Below are 16,268 nucleotides of genomic sequence, written 5' to 3' on the forward strand. Positions count from 1 at the left end.
TACATCCAAGTACAGTCATACTCTTTTATTTTTTATTTTTAATGGCTACAGGTTCTGAACAAAGTCATCACTGTGTTTGCAGCATTGTGTTGCGAAATCAAGAAATTGAAATACGAGGTAATGCACCACAGAATGTTTGTATGCTGTTCATTGTATTTCACCTTTCTTACTGCCTTTACATTTTCACTATGATGTGCTTCTCAGAAACATTAAACTTAGTGTCTTAATGCATTGTTTAATTGTTTTACCATTTGTATATACTCTTATGTTTGTCTTAATCCTTTTCATTGGAAGACCTGGTACTACTCTGGGACCGTAAACTGCTTTCAAAAAAGTTAAAACAGAGGATGTACATAGCTCAGTACCAGGCATCACTAGTTCCCTGGTATGTGCTGATGTGTTTGGTCTGGTGATTGGCTTATTTTTCTCAAAAATGTTCTGCTCACTTTCATTTGTGTTGGGTCTTTTATTTGCGACGTTCCCTTTAATCTGTTTCTGACAGCCAGTTCCACAACAATTGATTTTCAAAGTATGCATGTTGTGCTTAAAGTGGTGTATAGCAGCTTCCTAACAGGGGCTTCTTCTCTAATTTGGGGAATGGTCATCCAGAAAACGTAGCCTCTTCTCTGTGATAAAATAGTCCTTAGTCTCTCAAAAGCCGTTTAATATGGATGCAGAGTCAGTGGTCATGTGTTCATCAAGAAAGCAACAACTGGATTCTGTGCTCAAGACATTATAAGATAAGTCTACATGGCAGGACAATCGACCAGGCTATTGGGCACCTATCGTTCCAAGACATGAGTCTTCAACAGAGAAGAATTTTGCACCAAACCAGCAGCAGAAAACATGTTAATTTGAAAAATATATATTTTTTAAATATCATTTCATGAGGTTCTTTAAGTACGCTACTTTGTTAATAAGATTGCAACACCGTAAGCCATTTTATAATTGGTGAAACTGGGCTCAAGTCATGTCAGGCCAGATGTACACATTAGGTGGTGATGCCATTTACTTGACACTTGATGAAACCTTGTTGTTGACCATAGATCACACCGTAGTGTAGTATGGTGTTGGAGGGGATCGCTACATGAGAAGGAATTCTTTGTCACACAACTTTTATCTCTAAATGCCATGATTTCTTTTAGTGGGAGTTTGATTCACACACGAAATGTGATGGGATGAATCAAGAGGTCTAATCCCTGATGATTGTTCAGGGTAACATTCCAACCCGTTGTTCTTGTGCTCCCCATGCAACCTCAGTTTGGACCCAGTCATATGCAAATCACTTTTGAACCCCCTCCACTAGAAATGTGTTTTTTCTGTACCATCGTAAGTGGCAAGGGCATGCTCAGATGTTGGTCCCATGCTCTCTGTGTCACTTTAACCATGCTATACCCGTCTGAAGAGCCGCATTCAGGGCGAAAGCGGTTTAGGGTTGTTTGTGTTCTGGTTCAGGGAGGACCTGGCTGTTCGGGCTGGACTAGTCCTTTTGGAGCAGTCTCAAGACTGATCTGCATATGGCTGGGTCCAAACGGAGGTGGCCTAGTGGGCAAAAGAACAGTTGGTTGGAATACTACCCAAGTGATTGCCATTGGTTTGACAAATCGCAAGCATTCCTCCTATCAACTTTTGTGTGTTTGATGTTGTCTGTTTTATATTTATGTTCATCAAAATTGGAGGATGAGGAAAAATAGTGTCAGTTTCTTTCCCCTGAGTATTAGACGAGGTTAATCAGAAGTGAAAAAGGACACTTGTTACACCTTCTAACCTTCGGTTTAAAGGATGAAGAGTACCCTCAAAAACTCAATGCAATCGTAGGAGCGGTATATATGTTTCATCCGCCCTGCATTGTAGTTGTGGCAGTTATCATCGGGTTATCTTCTGTGTGTAAACTGCCAGCCTCACCCGAGGCACCTCTGGGTTATTTGGTGCAGTGCCCAGAGATATGAGGGTTTCCCCACTATACACAGTGCAAAAAAGAAAAAGAGAAAAAAGTGATGTGCAAAAAATTGGTTTGAAAAAGGGGAAATAGCCCCGGAGATTTATTAAGGGGTGTATTTCCACTATTATTTAAAAAGAACTGTACTTTATGTAGACCGAATTACTAGGTCTATAAGTATATTATTGAAAAAACGTCGACATGTTTCAGCTCCTTGGGCCCTAGGGGTCTATGGAGCCTTCGTCAGGACTTATACAAACAAGAACATAGAGATTATACTCACACTATTTGTGCAGTATCAGTTTATCATTTTTCGATTTCTTAGTTATTCGAGCGCTTTGCCTCTTCAGGGGAGTTCGCTTATTAAAGCCCAGAGCCGCGTGTAGGGAGTATCCTGACTTGTGCTGGCTCTGCCTCCGGGGGCAGAGCCAGCACAAGTCAGGCAGAGAACTCCGGGTAGTTCCAAAATGTTGGCGGTGAGCAGCTCCTGTATAGAATTCCCTACAACACCAGCGGCACTCTGAATCTGCTCACCTCAAATGTCTGTTTTTCTAGCAAAGTCTTTAAGTTTAGGATTATCTCAGTGCCATCCATGCTGAGTTGTAAAATGGCAAAAGCCTTTTACCACTCCAGGCACAGTATTATAGCTTTGGATTGGTAGCAGGGCACCATCCCTATGATAGCCACCAACTGTTGTGAGTCACAATGTAAAACCTACCTAATTAATATTCATGAGGTAGTTCGGATCATGACCCAATCCAAATCAGAATTTTAAGACCCTACAGAAGAAGATTAAAATAAGCATAATATTAATAATAATAAAGCGCCTGCACAAGGAAATCTTTCTGCTGCTGAGACTATCCCATGATAGGAAAATTGAACAGCTGATGAACATAGCTGCAGTTTCCAGCAAGAGCATGAGTGCGAAATCGGCCAGGGGGAATATTGGACTTGACATACTTTCCCTCAAAATTGATCACTAGAAAAAACAAAACAAAAAGATTACTAGGTTGGGAGGTTTGCTTAGATCTTCCACCCATACTGATGCTTTCTAAGTAGCACTTGACATGACAGACACATGGATAATGATACTCGTCATGTCCAGATAGGTTGTAGATCATTGCTTTTCCCAACTTTAGTAGGTGCCCATATTTCAACACAAGAAAATGCCATCCTTGGTAAAGATGTGAACCAAGGAGGAAGGAAGAATTTATCATTACAGTCCTCTTAAGTTGAACTTTGCAGCTTGACTTCTGATGCCCTTGGGAGAGCAATGAGACGCAGGACCACCAGGTGTTGTCTTTAAAACCTATACACTTTGCCAGTGCCTTTAGGCAATGCTGTTCAGCACTCGCAAATGCTTTGCAGCATGGCCAAAAGTAAAAAAAAAGCCAATAGAAGGGGCAAGATGACGTGGCCATTTTTGTAAGTGTACACATGTATGATAACTTGCATATGCATCTCATTGCCTACAAAATGATACGAGCACCAGGAAAGAGTAGTAGGTAAGCCCTTTAAAAAAACATTTTTATTTAATTTTCTTTTTAACTGTGGAGGGGCTGACGGCAATTTGCTGCCTGGCCATTTCCTGAAACAAAATAATGATATATATTTAGAAGAGGCTGCAACGAAGTAGCAGGTGGTAATGGTGAGTAGGTGGGGAAAGGGCAAAAGTGACACACAAGGAAGAGAAAAACAATGGCGCTGGGAGAAGCACATCTGAGAAAGCAACACATGGATCACATAGGAAGCTTGGCATTGCGCTTGGGACAAGCACACAAGAGAGCTTGCAACATGAGTAAGACAGCAGCTTGGATCACAGGGCGGGTATTTGGTGGGGTGGGGGAGAAGCACACAAGGAAGAGTGCTGTAAAAATACATACAGTCATGAAGTGTCTTAGTAAAAAGTAAAACGATGTTCCCCAAGCATGAGCTGTGGAATGATCAGTCCTCAGAGAGATGGCGAAGAGGCTGTGTTCCAGGGGAGGGACAAACAGAAGTTGGACAACCTTGGGCTAGGGAAGCATCCAGTAAAAAGCAAACACATGAAAGTGACCATAAGGTCAACATTAGTAAGCAATGGGTGTACTGTAAGCTCAATGTAAGTTTACAATATTTCTTATCAATGCAGACAGCTTGTGACCTAAAATGGCGTACTCTATGCAGAGAATGATATGACGACCAGATACCAAGCTCAGAGATGTATTCCCTTACTTATTATACCTTACCCATAAAGACTTTACTTATTTATTCATTTAGGAGCATTGTATGTAGGGGGAGCGTTGGCATGTAAATCAGTCCAACATACTTAGGGAAGCACATTCCTATTAAGTTTCTCAGTGATGTGCACATTTTTTGGAAGGACTAAAGACATCAATTACTGATATGGTGACTGCATGTTTTACTGACAAAGCTCGTAAGGTACCTCTTGTGACCATGTACAGACATGACTTTTAATACATCTCGTGGTAAGTGCACTTCTTTGTCTTCATCACTTCAGTAAACATACTCAGTTTCTTGATACACGCTGCTCTAAGACAACGTATCCTCATCCTCTTTATACCCATTGCGTTTAGAGTGATGCAGCTGGTATGCCTTTCGCCTCGCACATAAACCCAAACCTCCTACTGCTCTCTCCTCCATCGGGGCTGCCTCATGCGCTCAACTTCCGAGGACCCCTCGTCTATGTTGGGTCCACACCCTCTTCCTTCTGATTCTTACTACTATTCTGTGATCCCTCTCTATAGGATAGGCAGAAACGCAACCAAATCCCTGCTCTGCAGCACTAGATCAAGGAGATGTATCCTCCATCTTCCCAGTCTCTGCCAGCAGTGTTCTGCAAACTATTGTGGTCTGAAATGCAGTGTACTTGCCACAATTAGAACACAAATACATAGTAAAAATACGGTTATCATGGTTATTAATCCAGATATCATAAAATGCCCTGTCATGTTATAGGACAGAGTGACCTAACCCCGTCCATTGCAACTAAAGCTAAATAATTATATATGAAAGACCTCTGGGATAACTGGCAGACCCCGTACCTTAACATACACAGATGGACACTCCACATATCCGCATATGCAGTGCTCTTGTCTCAGAACTCTCGTTCCATGTGTGTGTTCCTAGCTCATGTGCTCATCTATATGTTAGGACATGTGTGCACATAAACAACAGCTGCATTCCTGTGTTCTGTCTAGGTGCTAGTGCCAGTACAGAAAGAATAACAAGGGACATTGTTGTTTGACCTTGTCGTTAGTGTTCACACTAAATTCCAGGAAAAGAACAGAAAGCGGAAACATATGCAGGTGCCATGTGAATATACAATCTGGCACAAAAGCAAATGTGTTTATCCAGTAATGTGTGCAAAGCAAAAAAGGGGCCTACAACGTGCACAGTAAGGCTAACAGGGGAAAAACTTCAAAGGGCCATTCAGGAAACACACAAAACCTCAGCCTTGAAGTCTCAATTCACATGCAATCTTATATCTACCGGTCTTAATTACAAGCTCCTTTGGAGTATACGTAGTATAATTCTTTATATGGATTATAACTTTGGCAATAGCAAACATTAGAAAAGCAAACATAGTTGTATACTGGTAGGCATATGAATACGCCAAATTATTGTAAAGCAAACAATGTATAAATACATGGAATGTGTGCATGTTTTATGCGCTGTCTGCTATAAATCTATGGGACACAAAGTATAGAGTATAGCTCATACCTAGGTTATATAAGTGATAAATAGATCATGCATTATATGTATGGTGTAGGTTATTGAAAGTATGGGCTAATGTCCCAAATATAGAAGCCTATTCATATTGGATGAAAGGGTTTCAAGTCAGGTTGATGTTCTTTCAGTGATCTGTTTGGCCACACATTCAATCAGATTATGGGCTTATGTTGGGTTTATTCTATATTGGCTGCCAATACAGCTCTTACATGATTTTTATTTTCTGCCCACATGCAGGTTTGCTATCTTGCAACAGTTCATGGACCGAAGCAAAATTAGAACCTGTGATTTGCCCTTTTTTTAGCCTGTTGTAATTAGTATAAGAACAACCGAAAACTGTAGATTCACTCTAGGAGCTACATTCTAAAGAATTCGAAAAAAAATGTGGGTGGCCTTACTCACCACCACAGAAAATACAAGACACAAGGTATTACAGCAAAGCCATCCTTGTCAGAAGAGTGCAAAATATTCCTTAATTACATTTGCTGGGTACCACACATGTACAATAAGAAGTATGGTGAATACAATCTGGCCTTTGAGGACGCTTTCCAATTTATTACAAAATACAATGAGTGGAGAGCTGCACTCACTCAAATTTACAGGCTGAAGAATCCCACATTTGAAAAGGGAAGCACAGAGAGGTTAGTTCCTTGGGGAAATAATGGCCTATTATTCATCATAACACGTGAAAATATGTTCTTATTTGTGCTATAATTAACATACAATTGCAAAGAAGCAGAAAAAAATACAAAAGATTGATTTCAATATTAAATAATCAAGGCCGGAATTTCACCTCTCTACCAAATCAACCTTTCAAACATTGAGAAAAGGAAAACTTTAAATACTGCAATCCTTTATGGCTAATGTTGGCTTTGTAGAACTTGAGGGAGTATTCCTGCTACTCCTCTACCCATGGCACATATAGCTTTCTTGCCTGAATTATAGTTGCTGGGCTGGACCTGCATAAAATATCTGTTATCTGGGAGTCAAGATTGTGATAACAGCTGACTGGAAATATGCTTATACTATGGGGATGGTGGTAGAGAGGCTGTATGCCTCTGTGTACCTTTGGTGCACGCTGCTGCTCTCCATTATGGGACAGGTGGCAGTAGCCAAGATGATATGGCAGCCTCGTTGTTTGACCTTCAAAACACTCTTTGGCCTCTAAAGCTGGGTGCCTTTGAGCAGCTAAACATCATCTTGGTATCACTGGTATGGGCTAGTGAACGCCCACGGGTGTGGCACTGGAAACCCTTCAAATGGACCAGGAGCCAGCCCACATCCAACACACTGCTATGCACCTAGTTGAAGAGGACTATTGGTAGAAGGTCTTATCGACGGGTACGTGCAGCGGGGAGCCCTTGTCGGGGCTCCTGATGAGAGGGGTTGCCTAGGGCCTGCGGTGCCCTATGTTGTTCCCGTGACTGCCCAGATATGTGAACAGATTGTTAAAAGGGTTGTCAGGCACCCGCCCTTTGCCAGGGACTTAAATATCTGGGACTTACAGCCCTTTCGTCGTATCAGCAGTAACATGACGGTAGCTGCATGGACAGAAAATGGGTACCAATTACTGGGTGGCTTGTACCCGAGGGATGCATTTATCATCTTCCAAGAGGCACAGGACACCTTTGGCTTTGGCCCTGAGCAGTTTTTGCAATATGCCAAACTAGTTGGGACAGTGAGGGAGATGTGGACAGACTTCCCCTGGCTCTTCCCATGACACACATTTTGTAAAGCTTTTTACCACTTGGCTTGGGGCGTCACCTGACAGCACCAACATACAGGGCCCTGAAACTAGATTATCCTATCCATAAGGATGGTGTCAAGTACACCTGGGATGTGGACTTGGGCGTCCTTCTCACTGATAGAGAATGGGCGAGGGCTGCGAGTAGGTGTGGAAGGTATCACTGAATGCACATTTTAAGTCCATACACTTTAGCTTTCTTCACGATACGTTTAGGACTCCAAATATATTAGAACAAATATACGCAACTAAATCTCAGGATTACCCTTGTGTACGAGATACACTGGATTGGTCCCTTGCAAAAGAAATGCGTCATAAGAATTACCAAGTGGGTCAAAAAAGTGCAGGATGAATTGCTGGCTTGGGGAGCTAATATAAAGGATTTTTTGCTAAGATAGGGGGTGCTGAGGGGCAAAGGGACACCTGAGGCACAAACTAAACACACACCCTGGCTGGTGATCATGGGAAGTGCTTGTATTGAATCTGCACCAGCTGACCGACAAATTTGCTGCAATGTGTGCACCTCTTATTTCTGTTGATTGCTGAAACAGCAAATACAAGACCCAAGGTATAACGGCAAACCATCATTGTCAGACGAATGCAAAACATCCCTCAACTACATCATGCTGGTACCACAAATATACATTAAGAAATATGGAGGTTTAAGCTTGGCGATTGAGGATGACTTCCAATTTATTACAAAATACCATGAGTGGAGAGCTGCACTCACACAAATTTACAGGGTGATGGATCCCACATTTGTAAAGGGAAGCACAGAGTAGTTAGTTTCTTAGGGAAATATTGGCCCATTATTCCTCATAACAAGTGTAAAGAAATTCTACTTCGGTGTTATACAACTGCAAATAAGCAGAAACAATTAAAATATTGATTTCAATATTAAATAATCAAGGGCAGAGCCTACCCCTCTACAGAGTCAACCTTTCAAAAGTTGAGAAATGAAAAACCTTAAAGACTGCAATCCTTTATGGCTAACGCTGGCTTTGTAGATTTTTGCAGGCTCATTCACCCAAACTTTAGGGAGTAGTCCTGCTACTCCTCTATCCATGGCACATATAGCCGTCTTGACCGTATTCTAGTTGCTGGGCTGGACCTGCATAAAATAGCCTGTACTAAATGGGGGTAGATTTCTCTCTGACCATCCCCACTGCTTGTGAACTGTACTTTGGGGTCGGGGAGCGGTCTTCCTTGAACTTGAAGACTGCTGCCAGACATCTTGACGAATGCAGTGTGTGCCTGACAGATCTACCTGAAGCACTTGACGGCTACATAAAGATTGGGGATTGACGGGCACAAGAGCAAATGAGTAGGAGGCGCTGAAGGCGGTGTTAAGAGGGGTGCGCTTGAGCAAAGTGTATGCAGTGAAGAAACAACTTCAGCAAACAGCATGGGATATGCTTGTATGGAATCTCACCTGCTGATAGACATATTAGCAGGTGAGTAGTGTGAGCAGTATGTGCTTTGATTATGGCTAATGAATGCTGATAACTTTGGTTATTCATACACTCAGGGCCGGTCCTAGGGCTTGTGGGGCCGTGGGCGAAAGGGAAGATGCGAGTCCCCTCTAATTTGCATGTGACATCACAAAAAGTGGCATCACAGAAAATCGACATCTTAGGACTATTGATCTTCTTTGTCATTGCTGAAGAGACATAGTGTTGATATCAGTAACATGGATTAAAAGACAAATATCCACATGAAATACGTTCACCTATTTAAAAACTGTATTAAGTGGATTACATTAGTCACATTGGATGTAAAAGCTTGGCACAGGTCTCTCAAAGATGGCTATTGTTACCACAAAGCAACTGATTGTTACCAGATTAGTGCATATTAATAATTCAAGAGAATTGCGGAAAATAACTTGAATGGCATCAGTAAGGCATGTGGCAGAGCAAGCCAATAAATGTAATAATGTAAAAATGAAAATTGCCAGACTGTTTTTCCAAAATGTAGTGGTGAAAACAATGGCCATCTTTAAAGTGTGCCACCTCAGGCATAATAATGGCTGTATAAATGACTGATCCTTACCACACCACACCTTATCTGACATTAAACTCTGGAAACCTGACTCCCATTTGAATGTTGTATGATTTGCTGCTAGATCGCAGCTTTATTTCAGAGATGTCTTGGGGTGAGTTGGTGGTGTTCAAGACACACTTTTTATAGTTTTATTCACTTTTCTCACCACCCATGGGCTTTACTCAGTAGAGGGAGGGAGAAGTTGCAGTTTGAAAGGCTTTTCACCTGCTACTGTTCAAGCAAGTTGGGTTTGTTTTTTCCATTTACCTAATGTGTGTATAGCACATGGATTGTGCAGAGACCCATGCTATTCCATAACTTGCTGGGGCAGGAAGGAGGCAGCCATCTGAGATGATGCAATATAAGAAGAAACAACTACATGTTGGGCAGATTGAAAGATGAGCAACTCTCATGTTCCCTTTGTCCAAATATATTGATGTTAAAGAATTGGGGTACAATATATTCATTTTTTTGCCTTTTTAAGGCCAAAACAAAAGCATGTGTGTTCAGAAACATATTCCAGATTCACTAGAACAAATTACGTTCTTTGACTGTGTGGCCAGTTTAGTTGGAAGTCTTCATCATGTCAAATGAATTAGGGGGTAGTGTTCTTTGAGCACAAGGATCAATAAATGAGCTCTGACTTGGGACACAACACTGATTGACTGGTCGAAGAACTGTGATAAACCCCTGTAGACTAATCTCTCTGATGGTTGTGGCAAAATTGACTTGCACTCAGGCAGGTGCTTTGTGTGACATGGCTGTTCTTAAAATATTTATTATGTACTATCTTTAGCTTTAGGAGTCTTTCGGAAAACAAATAGCCCCAGGGTGCTTCTATTCTTTTTTTTTTTTTTTTTAATTTCTTTGCCCTTAAGAGCTGCTCTTTATGAAATCCGGTATACAGTACACTATAGTTAATGTTTTGTTTTGTATTGCAGGAATAAGTGTGTGTGCAACTCTGTTATATTAGACTTGTTGAACATGTATTCTGTGCTGTCATTTCTTCATCTATTTCTGTGAAAAACTTATAAACCTATATATAACATAAACAATAATTGTAACATCTTCTTGTTTTGCTAGGGTGAAACAAAGTTTTATAGTGGCCTTCTGTTTTATGGAGAAGGTGGTAAGTAGTACCATAGTTATTATTTTCTATTTTAAATAATAATGTTTCTCTACTTCTTTTTTGGAAACAGTTAATTTAGGAATTTTCAGATGCCAGGTGTAAAAATAGAACAGATTTTACCTGTAAGATCATTTTTCAACCTGCATTTCACTTGTACTTACACGTGTTTAAGGTTTTTGGATGAGTGAACGTGTAACTATTACAACTGTTGCAATAATTATGTACGGGGCATGTGGGCTGCTGAATTCATATCTATGCATAGATCGCCGCCTACTGTTGGGTCCGGATGATTGCATATTGTTGTCCTGGAAGAGTCTTCGAAGTATCACGAGAAAGGTGGCTCCTCCCCCGGACTACAGTGCGCACGGGCATCCTCTCCATCCTCAGATTGTTTTTGTCCGCCATTGAGTTCGGATGTCTTTTTCTTACTCAAGTTCGGAAACTTTTCTAAGGGCCAAAAGGCCTTCGGGGTCGTCGGTTTTGTTATTTCGTTCGGTGCAGAGTACTTTGTTCCAGTTCTTTTCCAGCAGGACGTCGAAAAGAGCCGCGTGGCCTTTTTCGACACCAAAGGCCCGATCGTCAATGGAACGGAGCCCGTTCAAACGATGCCCCATTAGCAATTCTAAGTACCCACACCTCAATGTACACCCGGTGTGCAACAAGTGCCTATCTCCGGAGCACAATGAGGCAAACTGTCTAGCTTGTGCTCAATTCAGATCGAAGAAGACGCTTCGACTTCAACGCGCGACGAGGCAAACGATGCCGAAGCCAGCGCCCGACCCAATGAATATCTTCGGTGAAGAAGACTATGAGGTCGTCGAGACTGAGGATCCAGAACAGCAGTTGGATCCTGGTTCGGAGCATGACTCCAACTATTATGAAGGCGACGAAGAAAACGTCGAGGATGAAAACGTCGTCGAGGTAAGGGACGACGCATCAGCCATCGGAGCCATCTATGACGACTCGAGCGATGAACCAGGCCCAACTGTGAGTACGGGGCCCGAAACAGACTCTGAAAGACTTCCAAAGGCTCAGGTCGAGGCATCGCCGGAAGGCCTTAGCTAAGATCATGACGAACATTCTATAGCCCCGCGGCTCGGCCCGGCTAAGAATATATCACATGAGCCATCGGTTGAACATTACCAGTCACTGCTTAAATCAAAACCGAAAGCCGTGGAGTCGAAAACGAAACCAAAACTGCTGGAGACAGTCTTCAGATCGAAGGGTTCGAATCCATCGGATTCAACAAAGAAGAAAAGTGTTGACGACTCTGCGGGGTCACAAACAAGGCGTGTCGAACCGAAGATCGTTATGCTAAAGTCCATGACTAAAGTAAAGCACGTCGAACCGACGAGGTCGACGGACAGCGACACAAATAAGGGACTCGAGTCTCGGAAGGTTCTCGATCCGAAGCAACGAGTCGACAGGCCACAGTTCGTCAAAGGCCTCGAGCCGAAGTCCAAGAGCGGCTCGAAGGAGCACGTCGAGTCGAGGCAGAAGAGCGCGCCTCCAACGCAACAGGCGCCTAAGTCGACGCAAGGCCAAAAACATATTGGCGAAAAGACAAAGTCGGTCGGGCCAGTAACGACGCCGGCCCCGAAGAAGGTCAGTCTGTCTACAAAGCCTATGCCACCGATAAAATTCTGACTGCCCCAGACTCCACGGCCTAAGGCGTTCGAAACGTCCAAGAAGGTGTCCATGGGGAAAAGGCGTCATTCTCTAGAAGAGGACATTATGTACCAAGAGCCCTCCTATGATGAGCAGTCGAAGCTACATATCGACTCCGACTCTGGCAGACTTACTATTTATCAGAGGAAAATCAGGTCAGAAAATCCTCTTGAAACATATAAAATTCCACTCAAAAAGAAAAGGGATTCTTCCACATCACCTGTCCTTTTCGAGACTGTAAGGTACCATGGCCAGGACACTTCTGCATACTCACCCACACGCACTAATGAGGATATGGAGTATGACTACAATGAAGAATTTAGTTACCTTGTGGACACGGATCAGGATGACCAGACTCAAGCCTGGGCAGACCCTGTTGACCCGGTGGAATCACAAACTATTCCTGACACTACTTCTTATCCTGTCAAGACTTCACCAATAGAGGATACAGCTGCATTTAACGCATTAACAGAAAGGGCAGCACACAATCATAATGTGGAAATGCATGCTGACCCAGTTGAAGAGGATTTCCTATTTGACACTTTCTCCACTTCCGAGAAATCAGTCAAAACATTGCCAATGTTGAAGGGTGTCCTTAAACACGCAGGAGACATTTTCAAGGAAACCACAAGAGCAAGCGTTGTCAACCCCAGAATCGAAAGAAAATACAGACCATCACCTGTGGACCCTACATATATTAAGGGACAGCTGCCATTAGACTCTTTGGTGGTATCAAATGCTCGTAAGCGTGCCAACACACAAACCACTGGTGATGCTCCTCCTCCAGACAAAGAGTCTAAGATATTAGAAGCTTCTGGAAAAAGGGTGGCTGCTCAAGCAGCTAATATATGGAGGATTTCTAATACACAAGCCCTAATAGCCAGATACGATAGGGCTCATTATGACACACTAGAGCAACTGTTACAACACTTGCCTGATGTCTACAAGGAGGGAGCAGAAACACTGATACAAGAGGGAAAACTTATATCCAACGCATCCATTAAATGTGCGTTAGACGCAGCAGACACCGCAGCCAGGGCCATCAATACAAGTGTCATGCTTAGGAGACATGCGTGGTTACGCATCTCTGGGTTCAAACCTGAGATTCAACCGACACTATTAAATCAACCCGTGAACCCTGATTATTTATTTGGTCCTGATGTGGACACAATATTAGAAAAGATTAAAAAGTACACGGAAACACCCAAGTTTATGGGTGCCTTGCAGTCACAACAATTCAGAGGAGGCTCCTTTCGTCGCTCCGGTAACAGAGGAGCTACACGAGGCCAGGCATCTCAGCAGACTCCATACAATAAACCACCTATAATAAAAACAATAGAGGTGGATACCGTGGCAACAGCAACAAAGGTTAGAGGACGAGGGAATAACACCAGATCCTACGCCAATACTAAACAGTGACGTCTTGTCACTGCCTCTGGACCATGTAACACCGGTCGGGGGACGATTACAGCAGTTCCTGCCAGTCTGGGAAAGCATTACCACAGACAGGTGGGTGAGACAACTTATCCAGTACGGTTATTGTCTAGAGCTAATCTCCACTACACCCAACATACCCCCAAGACACCGTCCTATGTCCGCAGAGCACATGCACTTATTGCAGCAAGAGGTCATCAGCATGCTGTAAAAAGGGGCATAGAACTTGTACCTATCGAACAATAGGGTACAGGGGTATACTCGCTGTACTTCTTAATTCCCAAAAAAGACGGGTCTCTCAGGCCAATACTAGACCTCAGGCCCCTAAACCAATACATCTTGTCAGAACATTTTCACATGCTCACATTACAGCAGGTTCTACCATTACTCAGTCAGGGATATTTCCTCGCAACACTAGACCTAAAAGACGCATATTTCCACATACCGATACATCCGGCACACAGGAAATATCTCAGGTTTACCAAACAGAATCAGCACTACCAGTTCAAGGTCCTGCCTTTCGGGGTGACAACAACCCCCAGGGTGTTTACCAAGTGCCTGGCGACAGTAGCTGCACACCTACGGAGACAGCATATTCACGTCTACCCATATCTGGACAACTGGCTTATCCAAGCAAAGTCAGCCCAGCAATGTGCCAGCCACATGTCCCACACTATTCACCTCCTACACAGCCTCGGATTCTCATTAAACTACCCAAAGTCTCATCTTCAACCCGCCCACGTACAACAGTACCTGGGAGCGACAATAGACACTCTGGCAGCAAAGGCACAGCCAAACTCAGCAAGAATCAACAGCATTCAATTACTGATTCAGAAATTCAGACCTCAACACTCGCTCCCAGCACGGGTGTTTATGCAGTTGATAGGCATGATGGCCTCCTGCATATTTATAGTCCCTCACGCAAGACTACACATGCGTCTGCTTCAGGAGTGCTTAGCACGGCAGTGGAACCAGGCTCAAGGACAATTGAAAGACCTAGTGTTGGTGACCGGTCGTGCATACAACTCTCTGCATTGGTGGAACCCACAAAACCTTTGCAAGGGACGACCGTTCCAAGAGCCTGTACCACAAATAGTGCTTACGACGGACGCATCTCTCCTGGGATGGGGAGCGCATGTCCTCCATTACACAGTGCAAGGACTATGGACGACACAGTAAAAGAAGATACACATAAACCTGCTGGAACTGATGGCAATCTTTATGGCAATGAAGGCGTTCAAAGTACATCTGTGCAACAAAGTCATGTTGAGCCACCAGATGCACGAGTGGGAGATACATCCCTCAGTGCTACAACCGTGCTTCCAGCAGTGGGGTCACCCAGAGATAGACCTGTTCGCCACGAGGGAAAACGCAAAATGCCAAAGCTTTGCCACCAGATTTCCACATCCGCAGTCTCATGGCAATGCGATATGGATGAACTGGTCAGGCAGGTTTGCGTACGCTTTCCCCCCAGCCCCGCTCATACCACTAGTGGCACGCAAACTGCGACAACACTCGATGACACTCATCCTAGTTGCTCCAACGTGGGCGAGACAACCATGGTACACCACATTCCTAGAACTTTCCGTGGTGCCTCATCAAAGGCTGCGACTAACACCCAGTCTTTTAACGCAGAGCCATGGAGACATTCAGCACCCAGATCCGCAACAGTTGAACCTTGCAATCTGGCTCCTGAAGTCATAGAGTTTGGTTCCCTAAACTTGCCTCCTGACTGTATGAATATTATCAAGGAGGTCAGAAGACCTACCACCAGAGCATGCTATGCGGCAAAGTGGAAGCGATTTGTCATTTATTGTACCAATAACGACATTAATCCACTAGATGCGTCAACTCAAAACATCATATGTTATCTGTTACATTTACACAGATGCAATCTAGCCTACAGTTCCATACGTATACATTTAGCTGCGGTGGCAGCTTCTCTTCAGAACAGGCAACACCTTTCCCTCTTCAGAGTGCCTGCTATTAAGGCTTTCATGGAGGGACTCAAACGAGTGATTCCTCCGCGACACCCACCTTCACTTGTCTGGAACCTAAACGTGGTTCTAACCAGACTGATGGGACCATCTTTTGAACCTCTACACTTGTGCGAAATACAATTCCTAACGTGGAAAGTGGCTTTTTTAGTGGCGATTACATCACTTAGAAGAGTTAGTGAGCTGCAAGCCCTAACTATTCAGGAGCCATTCATCCAAATTCACGCAAATAGGGTAGTGCTACGTACAAACCCTAACTTTATGCTAAAGGTGGTATCCCAGTTTCACATCAACCAAACAATAGAACTGCCAGTGTTCTTCCCAAATCCAGATTCAGTTGCAGAAAGAGCTCTACATACACTAGACGTTAAGAGAGCTCTCCTGTACTATATAGACAGGACAAAACATTTCAGGAAAACTAAGCAACCGTTTGTTGCCTTTTCACCACAGCGCAAAGGCAACCCCATTTCCAAATCAGGTATAGCCAGATGGATTGTTAAGTGCATACAGATTTGTTATCAGAAAGCTAAACGCACGTTAACAGTTCCCCCACGAGCGCATTCAACAAGCAAGTTAGTGGCATCC

At 43.4% G+C, this 16,268-nt stretch overlaps 1 protein-coding gene across 1 annotated transcript in view; it reads left to right on the top strand.

Annotated features, from left to right (window-relative positions):
- WASHC4 (WASH complex subunit 4) overlaps window positions 1-16,268 on the top strand; it is a 975,954-nt gene that overhangs the window by 83,689 nt on the left and 875,997 nt on the right. The window contains exons 4-5 of the mRNA XM_086919270.1: window positions 52-117; window positions 10,539-10,584. Coding sequence (XP_086775396.1) covers window positions 52-117; window positions 10,539-10,584 — 112 coding nt within the window. The remainder of the gene's footprint in view (window positions 1-51; window positions 118-10,538; window positions 10,585-16,268) is intronic.

This window comes from Lissotriton vulgaris, chromosome 1_1, assembly GCF_964263255.1.
Source record: "Lissotriton vulgaris chromosome 1_1, aLisVul1.2, whole genome shotgun sequence".
NCBI lineage: Eukaryota > Metazoa > Chordata > Amphibia > Caudata > Salamandridae > Lissotriton > Lissotriton vulgaris.